Source organism: Leptosomus discolor, chromosome 6, assembly GCF_034619465.1.
Source record: "Leptosomus discolor isolate bLepDis1 chromosome 6, bLepDis1.hap2, whole genome shotgun sequence".
NCBI lineage: Eukaryota > Metazoa > Chordata > Aves > Leptosomiformes > Leptosomidae > Leptosomus > Leptosomus discolor.
The window spans coordinates 34,926,544-34,945,163 of NC_141396.1; the positions used below are offsets into that span (position 1 = coordinate 34,926,544).

Below are 18,620 nucleotides of genomic sequence, written 5' to 3' on the forward strand. Positions count from 1 at the left end.
CCCTCAAGCACAACATGGCTAAGACTGAGCTTTCAGTGTTCATCTCAATACTGCTTCTATCCTCCAAGGTCCTTACCCTCAAACCCATATTTAAGTCTTACTTAGGCTTCTTACCTCACTTGTTACATCTTTTTTTTTTCCTTTGGACTTCAGAACTCTGCTCTACACACAACACTGCTACACGATAATCGTTCTACTGCATCACAATGACAGCATCTACATCTAATATCTTTTCTACTAATTTTGCCTCCTTTCTCTATCAACATAACTGACGGGGGTTTGGTTTCAAAGTTTTCAGGCTCAGCTACAAAATGCCAAGTCCTGCTTCTGATCCATACTTAACGAAAACCTCTGTCATTGGCTGTTTTAAAAAAAAAAAAAAAGAAAAGAAAAAAACAGTTTCAGCCTGCCACCTTTGAGCTTTATCCCTAGCTATCCTTCATGTCTGACAGACACAACTAAGAAACACCAGTAGAGCTACTTTGTTATGCACCTCAAAAACCTCTCCTACCCCTCTGTCACAAGATTTCCCAAAGGTTAGGTTGCTGTACACAAACAACACATCATTATAACCTCATTTCAGCTCCTTGTCCTTCCGGATTTCATAAACTCTGAAGCACAGACAATTTTAGCTCTGTGTTTGCATAGCACCTACCACAGTGAGGTCTTGGTCAAAGAGTGTCCTACAAAGTAAACAGAGTTGCATCGACACAGAAATGGTAACCTCAGCAATTCCAGTACTGAGACTTGGCAGAATTTTATCATGCAATTCACAGTCTGTTTACCCTAGAATATCTCAGTCTTACCTTCAGACAAAATCACATACACACAAAGTCATTTTTGAAGCTAACCACCCCAATCTTTCAGATTACCTTCAGCAAAACCACATCACTACTAAATCTTTGCTCCATTTACTATCTACAGAACCAAACAGACAACAGACCTGTGTAACCATCTACTGCTAACAGAAGCAGCTTTGATGTCTTTTTTAAGATGAGTGATGACAGTTTCAGTAGGTTTGAGCTTCATATTAAAAATGAAAGTTATTAGTTAGTATCTTACTGCCCAAGAGAAGGGAGGTTTACTCCCAGTCTTCCAGCTGTGAGGACAGGACAAGATATTTATGAGAAGCCTGAAGTGGTCTGTCCAGAGAAAGATGCAATGAAGAGATGTGATCCAAGAAGAAACTAAAATATAGCTCATCGGTCGGGTAGGTAGGGAATAGGAAATGCTACACAAGACTAAGACAACATCCAATTGAGTGTTTTGCACAGGATGAGAGAAGACTAAAAGCAGACTCAATAACTTTGACTCATGTACCCAGAAAAATGCAGTCTAATATTCTCCTATCTATACTTACCTGACAGTAAGACATTTCCCTGCATAACATTTATCATTGTCAATTTTCTCCTGCTGGCTGCCTTGGTGGTTTGGTATATCTAGCATTAGAAGGTATGAAAAAAACACAGAATGCAGCAAGGTGCATGGGGATGTTATTTTACAGCACTCATTTCAAAGCACCTCCACAATGCCTTTTACTCTAGTTTAGGAATGGCCATGATATTAACCGTTTTGTAAAAGTGTTTAAAGATTTCTTTGTAATTTATTTTTATACATTACAACCTGTAGAAAAAATTTTGTTGTATCTTTTTCCCCAGATGTGCATTTCCCATAATGTACACATACTTTAAGTTATAAACCACTAGAAGTTTGACCTAATGTCACAGGCTAACCATTCTTCAAACTGTTAAGCCATTTGGCATGACCCTGCTATTTTCTTCCAGATGGTTAGTAAAGTCTTTCATTACAGTATTTGAGCAAGTATTTTCCATTTTAAATAATGTTGTTAAAAGTTTTGGGAAACAGTTAAAAGTACTATACAGAAGCAACTAATAGAGAAATAGAAAACTAGTTCAAAGCACAACTTAATGTCATATACTGCCCCTAGTCCATCATTACTGCTCGCCATAACAGCCTTCACCACTACTGCAAGTGCTGTACACCATAACCCCAGCTCTCTTCCCCCAACCAACAATACCAAAAAAACACAGCAGAGCTAAAATCCTGCATACTCCACAGCACAGGTATTACAGCAGCAATTTTCAAGTTCTGTAGCAAAGTGGATATATCAATTTTCTTATGAAATATCTCTAGTTTTTAATCGCCATAAATACCAATTTTATTAGACTATTACTACATTTTTTTTTTCAAGCATATTTTCCAGGCAAGACTTCCTATTAACTTTTAAGCTACTGTCAAATTTCAGAAGATCTGGAATTTTCTGTCCACACACGAATTTCTTGTGAGAGGCTTGCAAAACAAGTGACTTGCAAATCCGTACACTTTACTGATGGTGAGCCGGCATCAGTAAAGTGTACGGATTGCCTAATCGGCATACCTGCAGTTCCAAACCTTGTGCTGCCACTGTCCAGCTGTCAGGTGCAATAAAGAAAGGCATGGGATGTGAGTGAAGCCAACAGTGATGCAGTGAAGAAAGCACCTGGTATTAATTAAAAGCAGATTTGAGTGACACACATATTTGACACTGTTGCTCTTTGAGCTCGGGTCAGGCATGGCGTGTTACAGGACACACACAACAACCCTTCCACACTAAAGGAAAAGGTTAATTCTGTAGCTCCACTGGTTCAGACAATAAGATCACAGCTGTAGAGAGTGTCTGAGGTTGGATAAAGCTGCAGAGTTTGCACTTTACTAGGCATCTGATAAGCTAATCACCATCAAGGCACCTGCCTGTTTGAGCTCTCATAACTAACAGAATTCAACTGTAGCCTTAGTTAAAAATCAGCTGAAAGGGCAGCCAACCAAGCAGAGCAAATTCAGAGATAATTTGAGTGCATTAGCACAGACACACTCAGAATTACTTTTCTCTGAACCATAGGTAGACCAAACCTACAACATTTCAAGGCCAGGGTGGATGGGGCTTTGAGCAACCTGGTCTAGTGGAAGATGCCTCTGCCCATGGCATGGGGGCCAGAACTAAATTACCTTTAAGGTCCCTTCCAACCTTCCTTTCCACTTTAAAATGTAAAAATCTTTACAATGCTTTATGAAAGTACTACATTCAGTTTCAAAAGAAACCATCTGATGGAATTACAAAGTTAGTCAGTCAATGAATAATTTATCGAATAAGCTTTTCCATTTTCTATTTTATGTAGTCTTAGGCCTGACTCTCACTAGGTTGAAATTTTGTAAAAAGCTATAGGTAACAAAATTCTACAAATTCTGAAAGGAAAAATAAGGTACAAAGTAACAAAGCACTTAAAACATTTTCTATTTATACAAAGATACTGAAGTTTCTTTCAATGAGTCAAAATTTATTACTTCTCTTAAAAGATCATGCAGAAAGAGGCAAGTACCCCATTACACAGAAAAGCTACCCATCAAATTAAGAAGGGTTCATGACATTGTCAAAAAATATGTATGTCACGTTCTGACCTATATACAAATGTTAAAATATGACAGTATACAGAAGGATCAGGTACATTTAGGACAGACCACCTGTCCTAAATCCACCTGGATTACTAGATAGAAGCCAGAAGTATTTCATTACCACCCTCCCTCACACCTTTTTTTTTTTTTTTTTTAAAAAAAAAAGCTTTACTCAATGCCTGTTATTAAATAGATCACCACCAAGGTCTGACCAACACCTGGGTATACTAAATATAAATGGACCTGCAATAGACAATTTTGTTAAATTGGGAAAAAAAATAATCATCAATATACTCCAGTGGAGAAATAAATTTTTTACAATTTAAAATGTTACTTTATTTCCTGAAAAAAATTTAAACTCAACTTGACAGTATTAAAATTAATCTATTCAGAACAACCTGCAGAAAGGAAATAATGTGAAGGTACACACTGTGTAGATAGCCATTTAAGATATGCAAACAAATTGCAAACTCTTTGGAATAATCTGGTTCAAACAGACATTTATTTGGACAGGGTTGGTAAGGACTGACAGAACATGTATCTCTGAGTCTCCCAGGTTAAGAAACAGTGAAGGAAAACTGACATTTACATGCTCCAAGAGAGGAGCATGAAGTAGTATAGCAGAGCTAATAAAATCATGAGTGGCATTCAAACGGCAAACTAGGGGTGACTGTTGATTTGTACCTCACAACACAGCAACTAAAGCATGTCTGAAACAACGGCAAGCAATCCTGAGTACAACACATGGTTAAAGCCTGATCCTTCTTTGTCACAGGATGCTGATAAGTTCACAGGGATTCAAAAAGGTTTCTTAAAAATTCTTTAGGAAAAATCCAGCAAGGGCTACAAAACCCAAAGACCTCTGCTGGATGAAGTCCCTGAGCTCAAAATCACTGTAAGGAAACACTAAGGAAACACAGCTATGTGCCATAATTTTAGAGATACAATAGCTAAATGTCACAACAGCAGCTCTTAAGACCAGAGTATCTCATCCACATTTGGTCTTCGACTCCATCAGCTTCTGTATTTTTAACCGAAACGTTGGCACTAGATCACTGTTAGCTCCCAACTCTAAATTTAAAGACCACTATGGGTCTATAGCCCAAAAGTCATTAACCTCTCCCCTAGAAACTGCTCACACCATGTCTTGCTTGCACTTATTTGCTTCTACCTTTGATGATGACCAAGGCTGCAAAACTGAAGTCTTAAAATTGTTTTGCTTTAGGAAGAATTGGGATGCAAGAAAAACTACAGATTAATGACAAAGTCCAGTCTAAGAGTTCACTACTAATTTCCTGTAACATTTTCTCCATGATTTTCTATATTAACCAAACAGTTTAAATCACATTACTTCCTATTATTATCCCAACAACTTTCTTTGTCTGTTGGATATCAGCTTTTGGGTTGTTTGGTTTGGTTTTGAAAGGTAGTAAATTTATATGCTGTGTTTCAGGAAAGAAGAGAAGCCAAGAAGAGCAAAAAATAAGGAAATGAGCTGGAGGGCTGTTTCAAAATGAACTGTCTTTGGCAGCTTTCCTCCAAAACACAGCTTTCTGTCTCTCCTCACCAGACATGCAGGACTAAAGAGATTTGACTTGGGCTACCTGGCAATAACTCAGCAAGTGCTCTCTCTTTCACAGAGCAATCATACTCCTGATTTTAAATCATGATTTTATTAAAGAGCCCTGTTCCCCTAGCAAAAAAAGTAAAACTCTGGTAAGTCAACCTAACTACTAAGTCAGCAGTGCCTACTTGAGTCATCATACACAGCAGCAAGTTACTTGCAGTGAAGCCTAACCGCAATCACTTCAATATCTACATTAATTACAGTGCTGATCAGAACACTCAAAAATATCATATTTACATATAAATATTACATGCAGTATTTCACTGAGGCATCAGAGGTGTACACATTTTAACATATAGATGCTTAAGTTTCCCTCAAAGCATTTGATTTCACATCTATTCTTCCAAAACTTGCCTTTGCAAGTATAGCATCAACATACTTCAAATGGTCATGTTATGGGTTATTTTGTACATATATTTCCTTATTCAAATGAAATAATAAATTATTCATACTGAGTGAATAAATATCATTACTTCAACTGCAATACAAAATCCCTGCATTACAGCTGAGCAGGTTAGGACACATTTACTAGTTACAGCGATGGCCACTCTCAAAGATATTTAAAGCTAGTTTTCAACCAATTCATTCAGGTCATGGTCCAGAGACACTTCTCCTGGAAAGGGTGCCAGCTTAAGCTACTCCTACCCTCAGCCATTTGCCTCTGATTGATCCCATACCACCTCCTCAGCCTCAGTACAACTGCTTAAAATGCCATATGGTGAACGGATCAGGAAACTGCTCAGGGTTAAAAAAATTAAGCCAGCAGTGCCACCAAGAGCAATGTCTGCGGAACCACAGTCTCCAAAACTTCTAAAAATGTTGCCATGGGAGGGCCAAGCTAAAAGCCTTAACTCTTACCCTGCATCTTTTCTGCACACGAAGCTCTGAACAGAGTACATGAATTAGCTCAAACCCAGCTTCTGTACCTACATGGAGGCAGCCTCCTCATGAGCAGATTAAGTTGCTCCAGTCCACTTAATTCTGAAAAGTGGTAACAGCTGTTTAAAGTAAAATAATAGTATTTTTAAGAAAATAACAGCACTTCATAGCAGTGTCTCTTCCGAGACAATCACCTTGTTGCCAACGTCAGATAAATGCCTCAGATGATCAATACTTACTTTCTTCCAGTAAAAGCAGAAGCAGCAACAGCTTACTGACTCCTACTGAAAGGGAAGGTCACACCTGATCCTAGCAGAGATTCACCAATGGAACTAAGCATCTCTACAACTCACCGATAGTAGGATCAGAAGAAGGTTGAGCTTATTTTTGGCCCAAATTTAAAAGAATCACCTTTAAAAATCACTCAATTTGACATTAAAGAACAGTTCTGCTGTTCTCAAGCAAGTTTTGAGATCTTGGTATGTGTACAGAAAGAATGGCTTCTTCTAAAATGAATGCTCATTCTTCAAAACTCTTTATGATGGCTACGCCCTGGTTTTTTGAGACACATCCGAAGATTCACACAAACTTCTGGAACGAGATATATTTGATGTAATGCAAATGTGGAATAATACATTATTTGTATGCATGGCATCTAAAACGCAAAAGTGAATGCTTTTTTGATTAAGAAAATAGCTGATAGATCTTTCTAAAAGCCTCCTGAAAGATTTAAGTATAGGATCAAGCCTTCCTTTTTCTCTATCTCCTTCACTGCTGCATACTTTGCAACTACGCAGCGTATTAACAAACAGATTAATCCCTAGCTTGGGACACCTAAATTCTGTTTGACATCTTGACATCCAAACAAACTTTCCTCCAAATCCGACTGTGTAAGTAACATTTACTTGTTGCTTTACATCATTTCCAGGTTTCCATTAGTACAAAAGCAAAGAGGAGGGAAGGGCAGAGTATAAAGCATTGAATCCTTGCAGTCAATTTCATAGGTACACTCCTGTGTTTGATCTTTTTGTCAAATTGCTATGAAAGAGAAATTCCTAATTGAGCACTAACTGAACTAACTCCGGAAGATAGATGAGGTGACATTCACAGGAACAGGATGACAAGCTCAATCTTACTAGAAACACAGAAAGGAAATAGGAAGTTTTCTTTACTGCTGAGCCAAGAAAAGATTGCCCAGCTGATAGGCACCAAAACTTACAAGACTCTTGTAGGCTTCAGGACTGATACAGAACAGTAGAAACAACTGAAAAAGGTCTAAATCCCTGTTGCACTTTGAGCTTCTCCCAATCCTTTCAAACCAACTTCAAAACACACACAAAATACATCCTACAACACTACTTGTCTGGATCCAAAGGTAGCAGCGACATGATAAACTCTGGCATGTTTTTAGCATCGTCTCCAAAAGCTGGAGTAAATAACTTGACAGGCTCCTCACCAACAACTTGTTCTTCATCTTTAACCCAGATGCTGGTACAGAAATATGTAGTATTTTGAATTCCATTAACCACCAACAAGCTACACGTAACTAGTTTAAAGTGTATTTCTGCATCTTCCATTTTATTTCAGGTTAACAAGAAAAAGCTGCAGAGCATGTACTTGTAAAACAAGGAAAGAAAAAATTTATTTCATTTTTAAACAGATTAGCTCAAATGCATTCAAAAAATTAATACATTCAGTTCCTCCTTGAATACTAGCTTAGTGAAAGGTAAACAGAGGACAATGCAAAACACTGCATGAAAAATTAATACATGGCAGAAAACAAATGTAACAGAGAAGTGCAATTCTGTGCCTGTATGACAAAGTCATACCAGATTCAGAAAGTTTGGGAGTGAAGAAACAGGAAGATTAAAACAATTACAGGCTGTAAAAAGACAGGGTAAAAGCAGCTCCACACACAGTGAAGGCAAATTTAGCTTCATCTTTTAGTGAGAAACTCTCAGTATATGGAGTACTCTAAAACATCATCTTTTATTTTCAAGTTATCAGCAATTATTTCAAAATATTTTCATGTTATCTGTAATACAGTACTGATGTTTCCAATACATTCTGTGAACTTCTATTTTACTGTTAAGCGAGAGCAAATTCAGTTAAAAGTCTGACGCTGTTCTCTTCAAATGGTTTTACTAGACAATGAATTTTTAACAGTTCCTTGTTTGCAAATTACCAAAGATGAGATACTAAAAAAATACCATTCACCAAAACTATTTATGCATTATTTCCTCCACTATAACTTACTAATTTTACTGTAAACAAAAAAGAACTGCTTCAAACTATCACTAATATTTAGGTTTTTATGAAGAATATCTAACATGGTGATTTATTGCCACAATACATTTCCCTATGCACCATTACTAAATGTTACATCTGCCTATCGTAAGACATTAAAGACCACCAAAGTACTCAATTCTTGATTTTGTATTCCAATCCGTGGACAGAGTGGCAGCAAAATCCACACATCAATAAATATGCAATTACAAATCACTGCAATTTATGCCTACATTTTTTTATGAAGGGTTGCACATTATGTGTTTAAAAGCTTATTTCCATTTTCTGTTTCATGTGGATAAAACATACAGCTGAATATACAACCATATTGAACAGACAACTGCAGGACCATGAAAATTCATAGAAATCTGAAGCACTTCCAGTAAGGAAAATAGTTTTAGTAATTTTGTTTATATTTTAAAAAATTTACTCCTCCAAATAACCACTTTTTAAGCATAATATAGGAAAACACCTCTGCCATCACCATGTCAAATCTTGGCAGTAGTGATTAAACGCACATTTTACAGCCTGTGGCCCAGAAAGCAATTCTTATGGGACAGCAAAGACCAGGGAGATCATATGGCATTGGCTCCACCTCTTTCCTCCTGGCCGTATCTTTATTTACCCAGAGTTAACTGCAATCAGAGCAGCACACAGGCTTTTCCAAGCAGCTAGCAGTAAGAAAAAATAGAGTTCCCGGCTTCCTCTAATAACACCCACTGCTACTTAAGCAGAAAAATAGTTATGAATTCTCTCAATGACTACTGAAACACACACAGATGTACAAATAAACATATATATGTACATGAAACATTTTTTGCTTGTATTTTTATTTTTAAATAAATGCTTTTCATGAAACAGGAAATGTTGAAGAATGAAACATCAAGAGGTCTAATTATCAAGTTGTGACTCAGATAATGAAAATCATCAATAAAACTCCTTGATTAAGTTGTATACATTGTACACATTGTACCTGTATGGCAGGTGTTTTTAAACATCTCTAAACATTACAGGATGATTAAGAAAGAGGCACAGGTTCCAAATCCTGGCAAGAAAGACCTGCATGTAATGGCAAGGGCATTCATCTTCCAGAAGACCAACAGTACTCACAAACAGTGCCAGTTGTTCTCACTGTATTCCCTACTAGCCGTAAATTAATAGGAAAGCTGAGGAAGGCAACATTTCCATAAAATAGTGGGAGGAAAGACACTTTGATACTGTTCCCTTTCTTTGTGAAAAAAAAAAAAAATCCATTTTAAGAAAAAAAGAGACTACGTATCAGCTATGTTGCAATCACAAAAATATAAGGAAAGAGTCATTTAACATACTTTCATGGAGTAGGAGTGACCCTATCAGGAAGAAAATACTGGATAACTAAGTTCTTCATTTTCTTACCAGGACAGCAATTCCAACTATGAAAATATTCCTTAATTTAGTTATGAAAATACAATCATGGAAGAAACTTAGCAGCACATAAAAACCATCTTCGTTTGCCTGCTCACCAGCAGAGAGCAGCTAGTCCAGCCTTCAGGTCTGCAGTTCCTGATTTAATGAGTAGTTCTGTTTACAGCAGAACTAATGAAGCTCTGTTTCCTGTGGATTTGCTCTTACAAGCCCTGTGGCCACTTAACATTAATTACGTCAGTTGCCTCTAAGCTTGCCCGTGTCTTCCTAAGATCCTTCACCTCATAAAACTCTCCATTTGCCCCTATATTCCCATATCCAAATACTCATGCTTGCTCTCATGTTTTTGTTAATGCTCAGCTCTTTCTCGTGCCCTCAAACCCATCTTCACATACTATCAGCTCCATCCCCCATCACCTACCTAGCTTTGTACATTGCTAAGCATATGTTGTAGCTAGTTTGAAGCTTGGTGCATGCTGGCTGGCCAGCTGGAGACCACCTCTTCGCTTCCAGGAGGAGCACACAAAATGCCATGACCGGTTTTTGGGAGAAGGGCTCTCACATCCCTTCAGATGTCAGCTCTCACAGACTGGGCGAAGGTAATCTTTCTGAGATCTCTCTCTGCTCTTAAATTGTTTGAAACTGACTGGAGGTTCACACTTACCAGGGAAGAAAAGACACAAAGCCAATATAAATGATACTTTTCAATCCTGGCTTCAGAAGGAAGTAACTCAGTTCTGGCCAGCTGCAAAGCATCTTGAAAATGCCCACTGCTGCCCTTCCTCTTCCTGCAGCTCAGGGCATCTTCTGTATTTCTGCAACATCCATCGCACTCAGAGGGACCAGGAATACACAGGATCGACAAAAAGTCAATTTCAACATTTTTATGCTGCACCCTGTGGGCAGCAATGAAACTGTCAACAAGAATTACCATTTCACTCCACTGGCAAGTAGCAAAAGGGTCTGGAGCTATTCATAGGGATGGCCACCTCAAAACGAAAGCCATGGAAGGGTAAGAGCAGCACTCACTCCATCTAAGATAGCGCATGTGGAACCAGGGCTAACAGAAAAATGCCCTTGTCCTTCACTGGGGACAGGGGAAGAGGATACTCATGTTAGTAAATATCAGCTAAAGAGAGGTCAACGTTAATTACAAATGCAAAAGAATAGCCTGACCCACAGAAACTACCTGTTGCCAACAGAAACCTTATTGTTTCTTCCTCTATCCACTCCCTTTGTGATTTATACTTGTTTGTGACTTGGGAACAGAGAACAGGTAACACAAAAACCAAATACTGCACTTAGAGGGGGTAACGATGCTCCAGTTCTTAAGTACTAGTCTGGGAGTCCTTAGACCTAGACAGTATTTCTAAAACCTTCCCAGGCTTCCAGTACTCCTAGGTGACTAGGAGTATATCCACATAGCATAATGCAGTGCTGTGTAGCTAGCTCGAATATCAGAAGGAATATGGCCACGTTAGCACTGCACTGCACCCAGGCTGAAGTGCAGGCTGGAGCATCCATCCTGCTTCTCAGGTAGTCTGGATCTATCCAAATGGCACTCCACTATGACACGTAAGCATACCCTTAGTCATCCTGCCTCAGAAACCAGCCATAACATGACAATTCTTTAAATTACTTACCAAGAATTGTAATGAAAGAGTATCTGAACAGAAAAACACTCGGATACCAAAGTTAGGAAGAGGAGGAAGTACTTACAAGAGGCAGCATACATTATCCATTTAACATAACAGATACAACCCCTAAAATGCCTCATTTTAGCATCCTTTCTCTCTTTATGTCAGCTCTGCCCTTAGAGTTTACAAATTATGGGTCTAACTTGTAAATATTAGTAGACATCTCCTTAAACATTACCCAGTGTTTCTATAATAGTATATAGATTCTAGAGAATACTACCCTGCAAGAGTAACATCCAAAATAGCTTCTAAAAATAAAGCATTCTAGATGATTCTCACAAACAACCAAAGGTTGAAAACACAGGCCATTTCATAAAGAAAGGCATGAACAGCATGCTACTTGAATTATAGCTAGAGCATGGAAAAAAACCCCAACAACTCTCAACATAGTAGAAAAGTAGCATTTCAAGTGCCACATACATTCTGTTCTTAAAACAAAGCTTAAAGTCTGGGACATATGAAAACAAGAATTCTTAATTATGTGAATCACGCTTCTCGTACCAAGCAATCAATAATCTTGAAAACCAAGCAACTGTTTGCTTGATATGAGTTTGTAAAAAAGGCAACATTCCACCTCGAACAGTGTTGGGCTGCAAACACCTCCCCCTTATCAGCAGCAATATGGATTGCCCAGCACAGTTCGGTGATTCCTTTTTTCAGCCTACGTAATGCCCATTTACATAGCCGTGATATTTTTAAATGTGTTTTCAGAAGCACCAAATAACATAAAAACATGGAAGGGGACAACCACAGCAGTAACATAGCCCTCATTTGACCACAGAATTCACAAATAAAATAACGGCCAAGTCCACGGAGCACAATAAAACTCCATTTTACAGATTATGCATTCAGAACACTAACCCAAGGAAATCCTGGTCGCGTTTCCCCCCCAGTGAGAGTGTGTCTGAGCACAACAGGACACATCCTGGCTCCTTCGCTAACCTCCACGCACATTCCTACACCCCTTAGGAAAACAGTGACAGCGGACATAAAAGGAAGGGAAACAATGACATTCTTTTAATAACAGCGTTCACTACCGCGTTCAGCACGTTAGACCCAGTCGGTCAGTGCTACATGACGGCAGTTTCTGCATTCCCCTGGAACAGACACATTCGCCCCCGGCCCGAGCTCCGCCGCTCCCGGAGCACACCGATTTTCCCTCGGTGGCCAGGCCGGGTGTTCACCCTCTCCCACCGCCACCGCAGCCGGAGGCGGCTGCACGGCCAGGAGCCGCATCCGCGCCTTCCGAGGGGCACGAAGAGGGCCGCCGCCGCCTCCGTCCCCCCACATCGCGGCCGCACACGCCAGGGGAAAAGCGCCTCGCCCCGGCCTCGACCCCCGCCGGCGGCGGTGCGGGCTCCACGTCAGCCGTCCCCGTCCCCGCCGCCTAGGCGCTGACACGCACCTTCCCCCCGCACCCGCCGCCCCTCAGGCGAAGGGCTGTGTCACGCCGGGCCTGCCCGGGGCGCCCCGCTGCCCCCCGCCGCCGTAGGCCCCGCGCCGCCGCCGCGGCCCCGCCGCAGCCCCCCCAGCCCAGCACAGGACAGGACGCGGCTCTTACCGCCAGGTCGGGGCTATGGGAGTCCCGCTGCGAGACGGCGCGGATGACCCCAGCCCGCCAGCGCCCACTCTCCAGCGGCTCCTCACTGCCGCCGCCGACGCACAGGAACCGCTTCCCCACCAGCTCCGGCCGCGTCTCCACCGCCATGGCCGCCGCCGCGCAGGCACCGCACCAGCCGCCGAGCCCGCTCACTCTACGGGCCGCCCATAGTCAGGAGCGGCACGGAGCGGGGAGGCAGGCGCGGGGCTCTTCGCCTCAGCGGCGGGCTGGGTCGGCGCCCCTCGGCCGGGCCGGCGCCGCGGGGCCGCTCCGCCGCCGCCTGACACAAACACCGAGGGGCGGGGGAAAGGAGGGCCGGGGGCGCGCGCTCACTCCCTCCCTCGCGCGCTCGCTCACTCACCGCCGCGCTGCGGCCCCGACCACTCCGCCCACGCAGCCCACTGCCATGGAGACCGGGACCACGCGCCGTCTCCCTCCGCCAAGCAGCTCGCGGGGAGGGGGCAAGCGGACTCCGCAGCTGCCGCTCGGCAAAGAGTCCGGCCGCGGCGGTACCGGGCCCCTGCGGCGGTTCCTGCCGCCGCCGCCCCCTGTTCAGCCCCGCGACGGGAGACCGGGGCCCCCCAGGGCCAGGTGCGGGCCGCGCTCTCCCGCCGCGGGGCTGAACAGGGGGCAGCGGCCTGGAGCTCCCCCAGCTCCGGTCCTACGGCGGGATTTCTGACGCGGCCTCTTCTGGGCATTCCCCCTGGGTTTGATAAGCGGCTGGCCCCTGTCCTCTGGAAGGCGCACAGCTGCGAGAGCTCGGGTGACCCCAGGCCTCCACAGGTTGGGAGTAGGTCTGCCAGCTGCGGTGCCTTCTACCCCCTAGTTTAGCTTAACAAAGACAACCATCCATCTTTCCCTACCGCAAACAATATCACCAAGGTCTATGGGAATGCAAGGTTTGTTTATTCATACATAAGCTTTCAGAGGCAGAACACTTCAGATCTAGAAGATGTTGATGCCATCAAACGGAGATAAACAAAGGATATCAGAGCAGACTAACATGGGCTTCAATCAAGAGCTTGGGTTATAACACATAAAGCCATGTTCTGTACGTTGCTCTCAGTTTATTGGTTTTTTTCCCCATGAAGCCTGGAGTCATGTTATAGTAATGCCATGTTTGCATTTTAAGTTTTTCCTTCATGTTATCTAGAGGTGTAGCTTTCATGAACTTTCTTTACTGATATGCTTGCTCTCAAGAGAGCAGGTTAATGATCGCTCATCTAGCATTAGAAAGCAAATTTGAATAGTGCATTTTTGAAAATTAGATTATGAGGCAAAAGCAATAAATCAAGAGTGCCAACTTAGCACATTCCCATATATTTCAGTGGAACAAATAGCTTCTGGTACAAGAGAAGTTAATTAACAGAAAGCAAAAAAAAAAAAAAAAAATCAATTCATCATTCACCATGATAAGTTTATTCACAGTATTAGAATAACTTACAAGACAGAACATTTATACAAGAACCTTTAGCTGCCTGGCATCCCATTGGCAGTAGACTAGGGATGCACAGAGGCATGTTTCTTAAAAGCTGTAGAAGAAACCACAGTGCATTTAAGCTAAATGACATCTTCATCCACATTTCAAGGTAATGCTACAACAGAAAAAAAAAAAGGTCCTGGAGTCATGGAGAACAAGCAAAAAATATACAAGTACAGAGCAGTTATAAAGGGTATAAAAAGAAGTTCCAAGGACAACTAAATCATATAAAAACTCTTCATAGTTTTATTAGAGTCCCCCATTTAGCCAAAGAGTAATCTGAGATTATTACTGAATTATACACTTAAATAGATTACATTAGCATGCAACTAACCATAAAATATGCCCCAAAAAACTGTTAGAGGATTCAAATAGACTGAACTTGTGAATTTATCCCAGAATACCAGAATATTAAGAACGAAGTATTTTTAATTTGTTCCAAAAATTCATATCACAGTGCTGACACCAGAATTATGTTTTAGTATAGATTAGAATTCACTAAACGCTATTGTTCAATGCTGTATCATTTTATAGTTGTTATCACCCAAAACCATCAGTGCAATCAAGAAACATCAACGTTTAGGTGTAAATTCCTATGGTCAGCTGTCAGTTCCCAGATGCCAAGTGCCAAAGGGCAGGACCTTTACCCAGCTCCCCATCATACCACTGAGCACATGCTGCTCAAACAGCTTTTCACACAGACCAGGAAAAGTGAGCTCTAGGGAGAGCCTCGGCATACTGTCAGGGCAGCTTCACTGCCCGGTCACCTCGAACCTCAGCTCTTCTTTCTTTCAGTAACAGCTTTTGTTATTCGTGTGCTTTAGGAAGGTCAAAATGACTACATTCAGATGGATCAGTGTACAAGAGACCCGCAGGTTGCTGAACACATTTTCCACCTTCAGCAATTTATTTTCTCAGCCTCTGTTCACTTACCCATTTCTTCTTTGCTTCCTCCTTCTATCCTTGTTTCTCTGCAAAGTGCTGGAAACCAGGAGAGCGCTAAATGCTCAGGATGTGCATAAGTCAACTCTGAGCCTCTGGCTGCAACAGAACAAAGTAATGGTGCTGTGGCCCAAGGCCTGAAGACAGCCTAGAGACTAACTTTTAAACAGTCTGTGCTCCATGACACTTCAGTAGTACTTCTTCCTTTCTCAGAAGCCTTCGCAGGTGTCAAACCAATACATTAAATCCCCTTTCAAAGCAACACCTCCTTTATTTCCTTGATAAATATTATGCAGTACTTGAACTGAAAATTCAAAGCTCCAAAATTCACACGATTGAAAGGATTAGGGATGGTACTAATTGATGCAGCTTTGAAAAAAAAAAAAAAAAAGAGCCGTGTAAGGAAGCCTCTTGTCAAAGATTACTCCAAGAAGGCCAGAGGAATCCCCCTCTTGGAACTCAAGAGCAATGTTCTGAGCTGGGTGCCCATGGGCAACAACAAGAGCTGACACTTCCAGGCTTGAGAAGTCCAGAAAAAACAAATCAAAACACTTCTAGGATAAGCCCCAGGGAAGGAGGCTGCTCTTGTGAGACAAGCTGCGGGCAAACTCCCCCATTGCACTCCTATGTGGCCCCAGCGCAGCTTTGGCAGTGAATACGGCAATCAATTCAGTCACCAAGATTTACAGGTAAAGTAAGGAAGTTCAGCCACCCCAACAAAGGAAAAACAAGACTGACACTAGATATGACCCACTGGGTCCATCCTCTCTCACCCAAACTGCACATCTAACCACCTGAGCTCACTTGAAAGAGGCAACCAGGTCCTGCCACAAAGGTGTGGGAATAGCAAGATGGGGGAAACAAGGTTCAGTTTTCTATCCCTTCAAGCATCAAGAGAAGCTATTTCCAGAGTTTCAAAAATCATTATACCTTTCATCTTTTGTTATAATTGAAAAAATATTGATGGTGCTGTTTATATCTTCAACAAATGGCTTCTATGGCTATAGACCCCACTTCAGCTGGGCATTTAATTACCTGAAAAGGCTGTCATGCATATAGTGTACTAACAGTATCCTTTAAATCACACAGATTGCTAAATAAAGCGCTTTTTTTCCCCTAAATATTTTCAGTCCCACTTGCCTGAAATTATACACAGTGTTCAGTTGCAAAATTAAGACCTTTACTAAGAGCCATTTCTAACTTTCAGGTTGAAATGCAGCATAGCCTGTATTAGTAGTAATCGCACCTTCTCCATACAGATAAATACTGCATATAGAGATGGTTATTTCCACTTTTCAGGACAGCAAATTGAGAAAGGAAGGCAAAATGGCTTGTCACTGTCACAACTCCTAAGCAGAATAAATACTGAACAAGCTCTTCCTAAAATTCTGCACTGTATAATTTTAGATCTATTTTACCTTTCCTTAAGAGACAGTAAACATCAGTTTCCTATGAATTCATAATTCCTCAGAAATTTGGAGTCACATTCAATGTTTTCCAGGGTTCAGCATCAGAAAATTAAGAATCTATATTTAATAGAAGCTTGCATCATTTGGTTTAAAATTTTCCTAATTTGAAAATTCATAGCCAAGAGAAAATGAGTTTTTCCTCAACCATTAGTTATTTCTACTACAAAGCGAACTTTTGATTTCCAACTATCTTACCTTATCTTCTACATAGACTCCAAGAGCTTTTCTTAATGTGTCCTACCAAAAAACCTCTTCCTTGAAAACACAATTATTTGAGCAGTGATGCAGTCCTTGAGCACTGAATAGGACACAGGGTTAGTGGGAAAACATGACAATTTAAAGACAGCAATATAATGCAGGTGCAAAGGCTGCATTAAACAGCCAGGAGTGCAGAGGGGCATGATAGTAAGAGTGGTGATGCATGGGATAACCTCCCCAGCTCCACCACTGACATCCCATGGGGTGATTCACTATTACTTGCATCATGAGTGTCTACAGCCACAACTCCATCTGGGGCTGTCGACTGACCATTCTTGATCTTTTCTGTGTCTTGCCTTTCTCACTTGTAAAAAGGCTGCAAATTTACTGCTATATTTACACTGCAGGTGAATGCAGCACCCCACCATACCCAGGTATTGCCTTCAGGACTTCCTCAATACCGTCCAGGCTGTTGCTACAGCACACAAAGAAGGAAGATTTAAGTTTGTGGCATTTGTGATTCACTCCAGCCATATCTGCACTAAAAACCACTGTAGTTCACAGGATGCCACTCCATCAATGCTAACAACAGTGAGGAGCACTACTGAGCCTCCATGTGCTGTTTCACAGTCAATTTGTAGCCTAGAACAGACGAATACTCACAGCATGCTTTGATTCCAACATTTTTTTCTGTTCCAGTTAATGAGGTATCACCAAAAGATGGCCAAACAAATTAAACAAATACGACCTTCAATACATCCCCTTCCCCAGAAGCTTGCTGACATCTTAAGATATTAATCTATCCATATTCCCCGCTTCCTTCTTGTCACCCTCAAACACTTACCTTGCCTTACACTTGAAACAGCAAAGCAGACCTTATGAGTGTCCCACGTCTGGTTTAAATACACAGTCAGCCAGCCCAGCCCAATGAAGCTGCAGGGGCAGGTTCTGCTGAGCCCTGGGCCTTCTGCCCTGAAGCTCCTGAAACGCACTCACCCTTGTCCTCTGGCCACCTCCCTCTAGCTGGAGATGGCACCACCTTTAACAGCTGCCACTGCTTTGTGCAGTAAGTATTTAACTGCACCCTGAGGGCAAAGCATCATTAGACCAGCACTACACCTTGGTACCACACAGCCTCTCTCACTCCTGAGGAGTTTACACCCTAAAGAGATAAAAAGCAGAGGGTGGGGGAATAGAGATAACAAGGCTGTCAGTTAGTCTCCACCTCTTTGTGAATGCCTACAGGCTTAATTCCTCAGGTGAAACTTCAGGGCCCTGCTTTGGCCTTACCCGATAATGTCTCCATCTAAAACAACCTCTTTGAATTTGCTTGGAGAAAAATGTTCTCCACTTCTTCAAGCTGTATACAGATGGAAGATGCCATTTTCTAGCTGGCTAATGGTCTCTCAGTGCAGGCGCAAGCATTGGGAGCAAGGACAATGCATAGGCTGCAGTGTTGTACTATTTTTGTGGCCATTTTAGTAATGTTAGATCTCCATTCAAGTTTCTTCCCCACCTTTCAGCGAGATGCTGATGCCAGCTTGAGACTTTGGTACTTCTCAGGAATCAGACTGAGCTTTAGGTGCAT

At 41.7% G+C, this 18,620-nt stretch overlaps 1 protein-coding gene and 1 long non-coding RNA gene across 5 annotated transcripts in view; both read right to left on the minus strand.

Annotated features, from left to right (window-relative positions):
• Positions 1 to 13,051, minus strand: part of JMJD1C (jumonji domain containing 1C) — a 166,230-nt gene extending 153,179 nt beyond the window's left edge. For all 4 annotated transcript variants that reach the window (XM_086466318.1, XM_086466317.1, XM_086466316.1 and 1 more), the window contains exon 1: positions 12,905 to 13,051. In XM_086466318.1, coding sequence (XP_086322444.1) covers positions 12,905 to 13,051 — 147 coding nt within the window. The remainder of the gene's footprint in view (positions 1 to 12,904) is intronic.
• Positions 13,052 to 14,339: 1,288 nt separating this feature from the next.
• Positions 14,340 to 15,918, minus strand: LOC147415350 (uncharacterized). The gene is made up of 2 exons (XR_015183533.1): positions 15,357 to 15,918; positions 14,340 to 14,538 (listed from the first exon to the last, which is right to left on the minus strand). It is a non-coding gene; the product is annotated as an uncharacterized LOC147415350 (long non-coding RNA).
• Between the last annotated feature and the right edge of the window lie 2,702 nt (positions 15,919 to 18,620).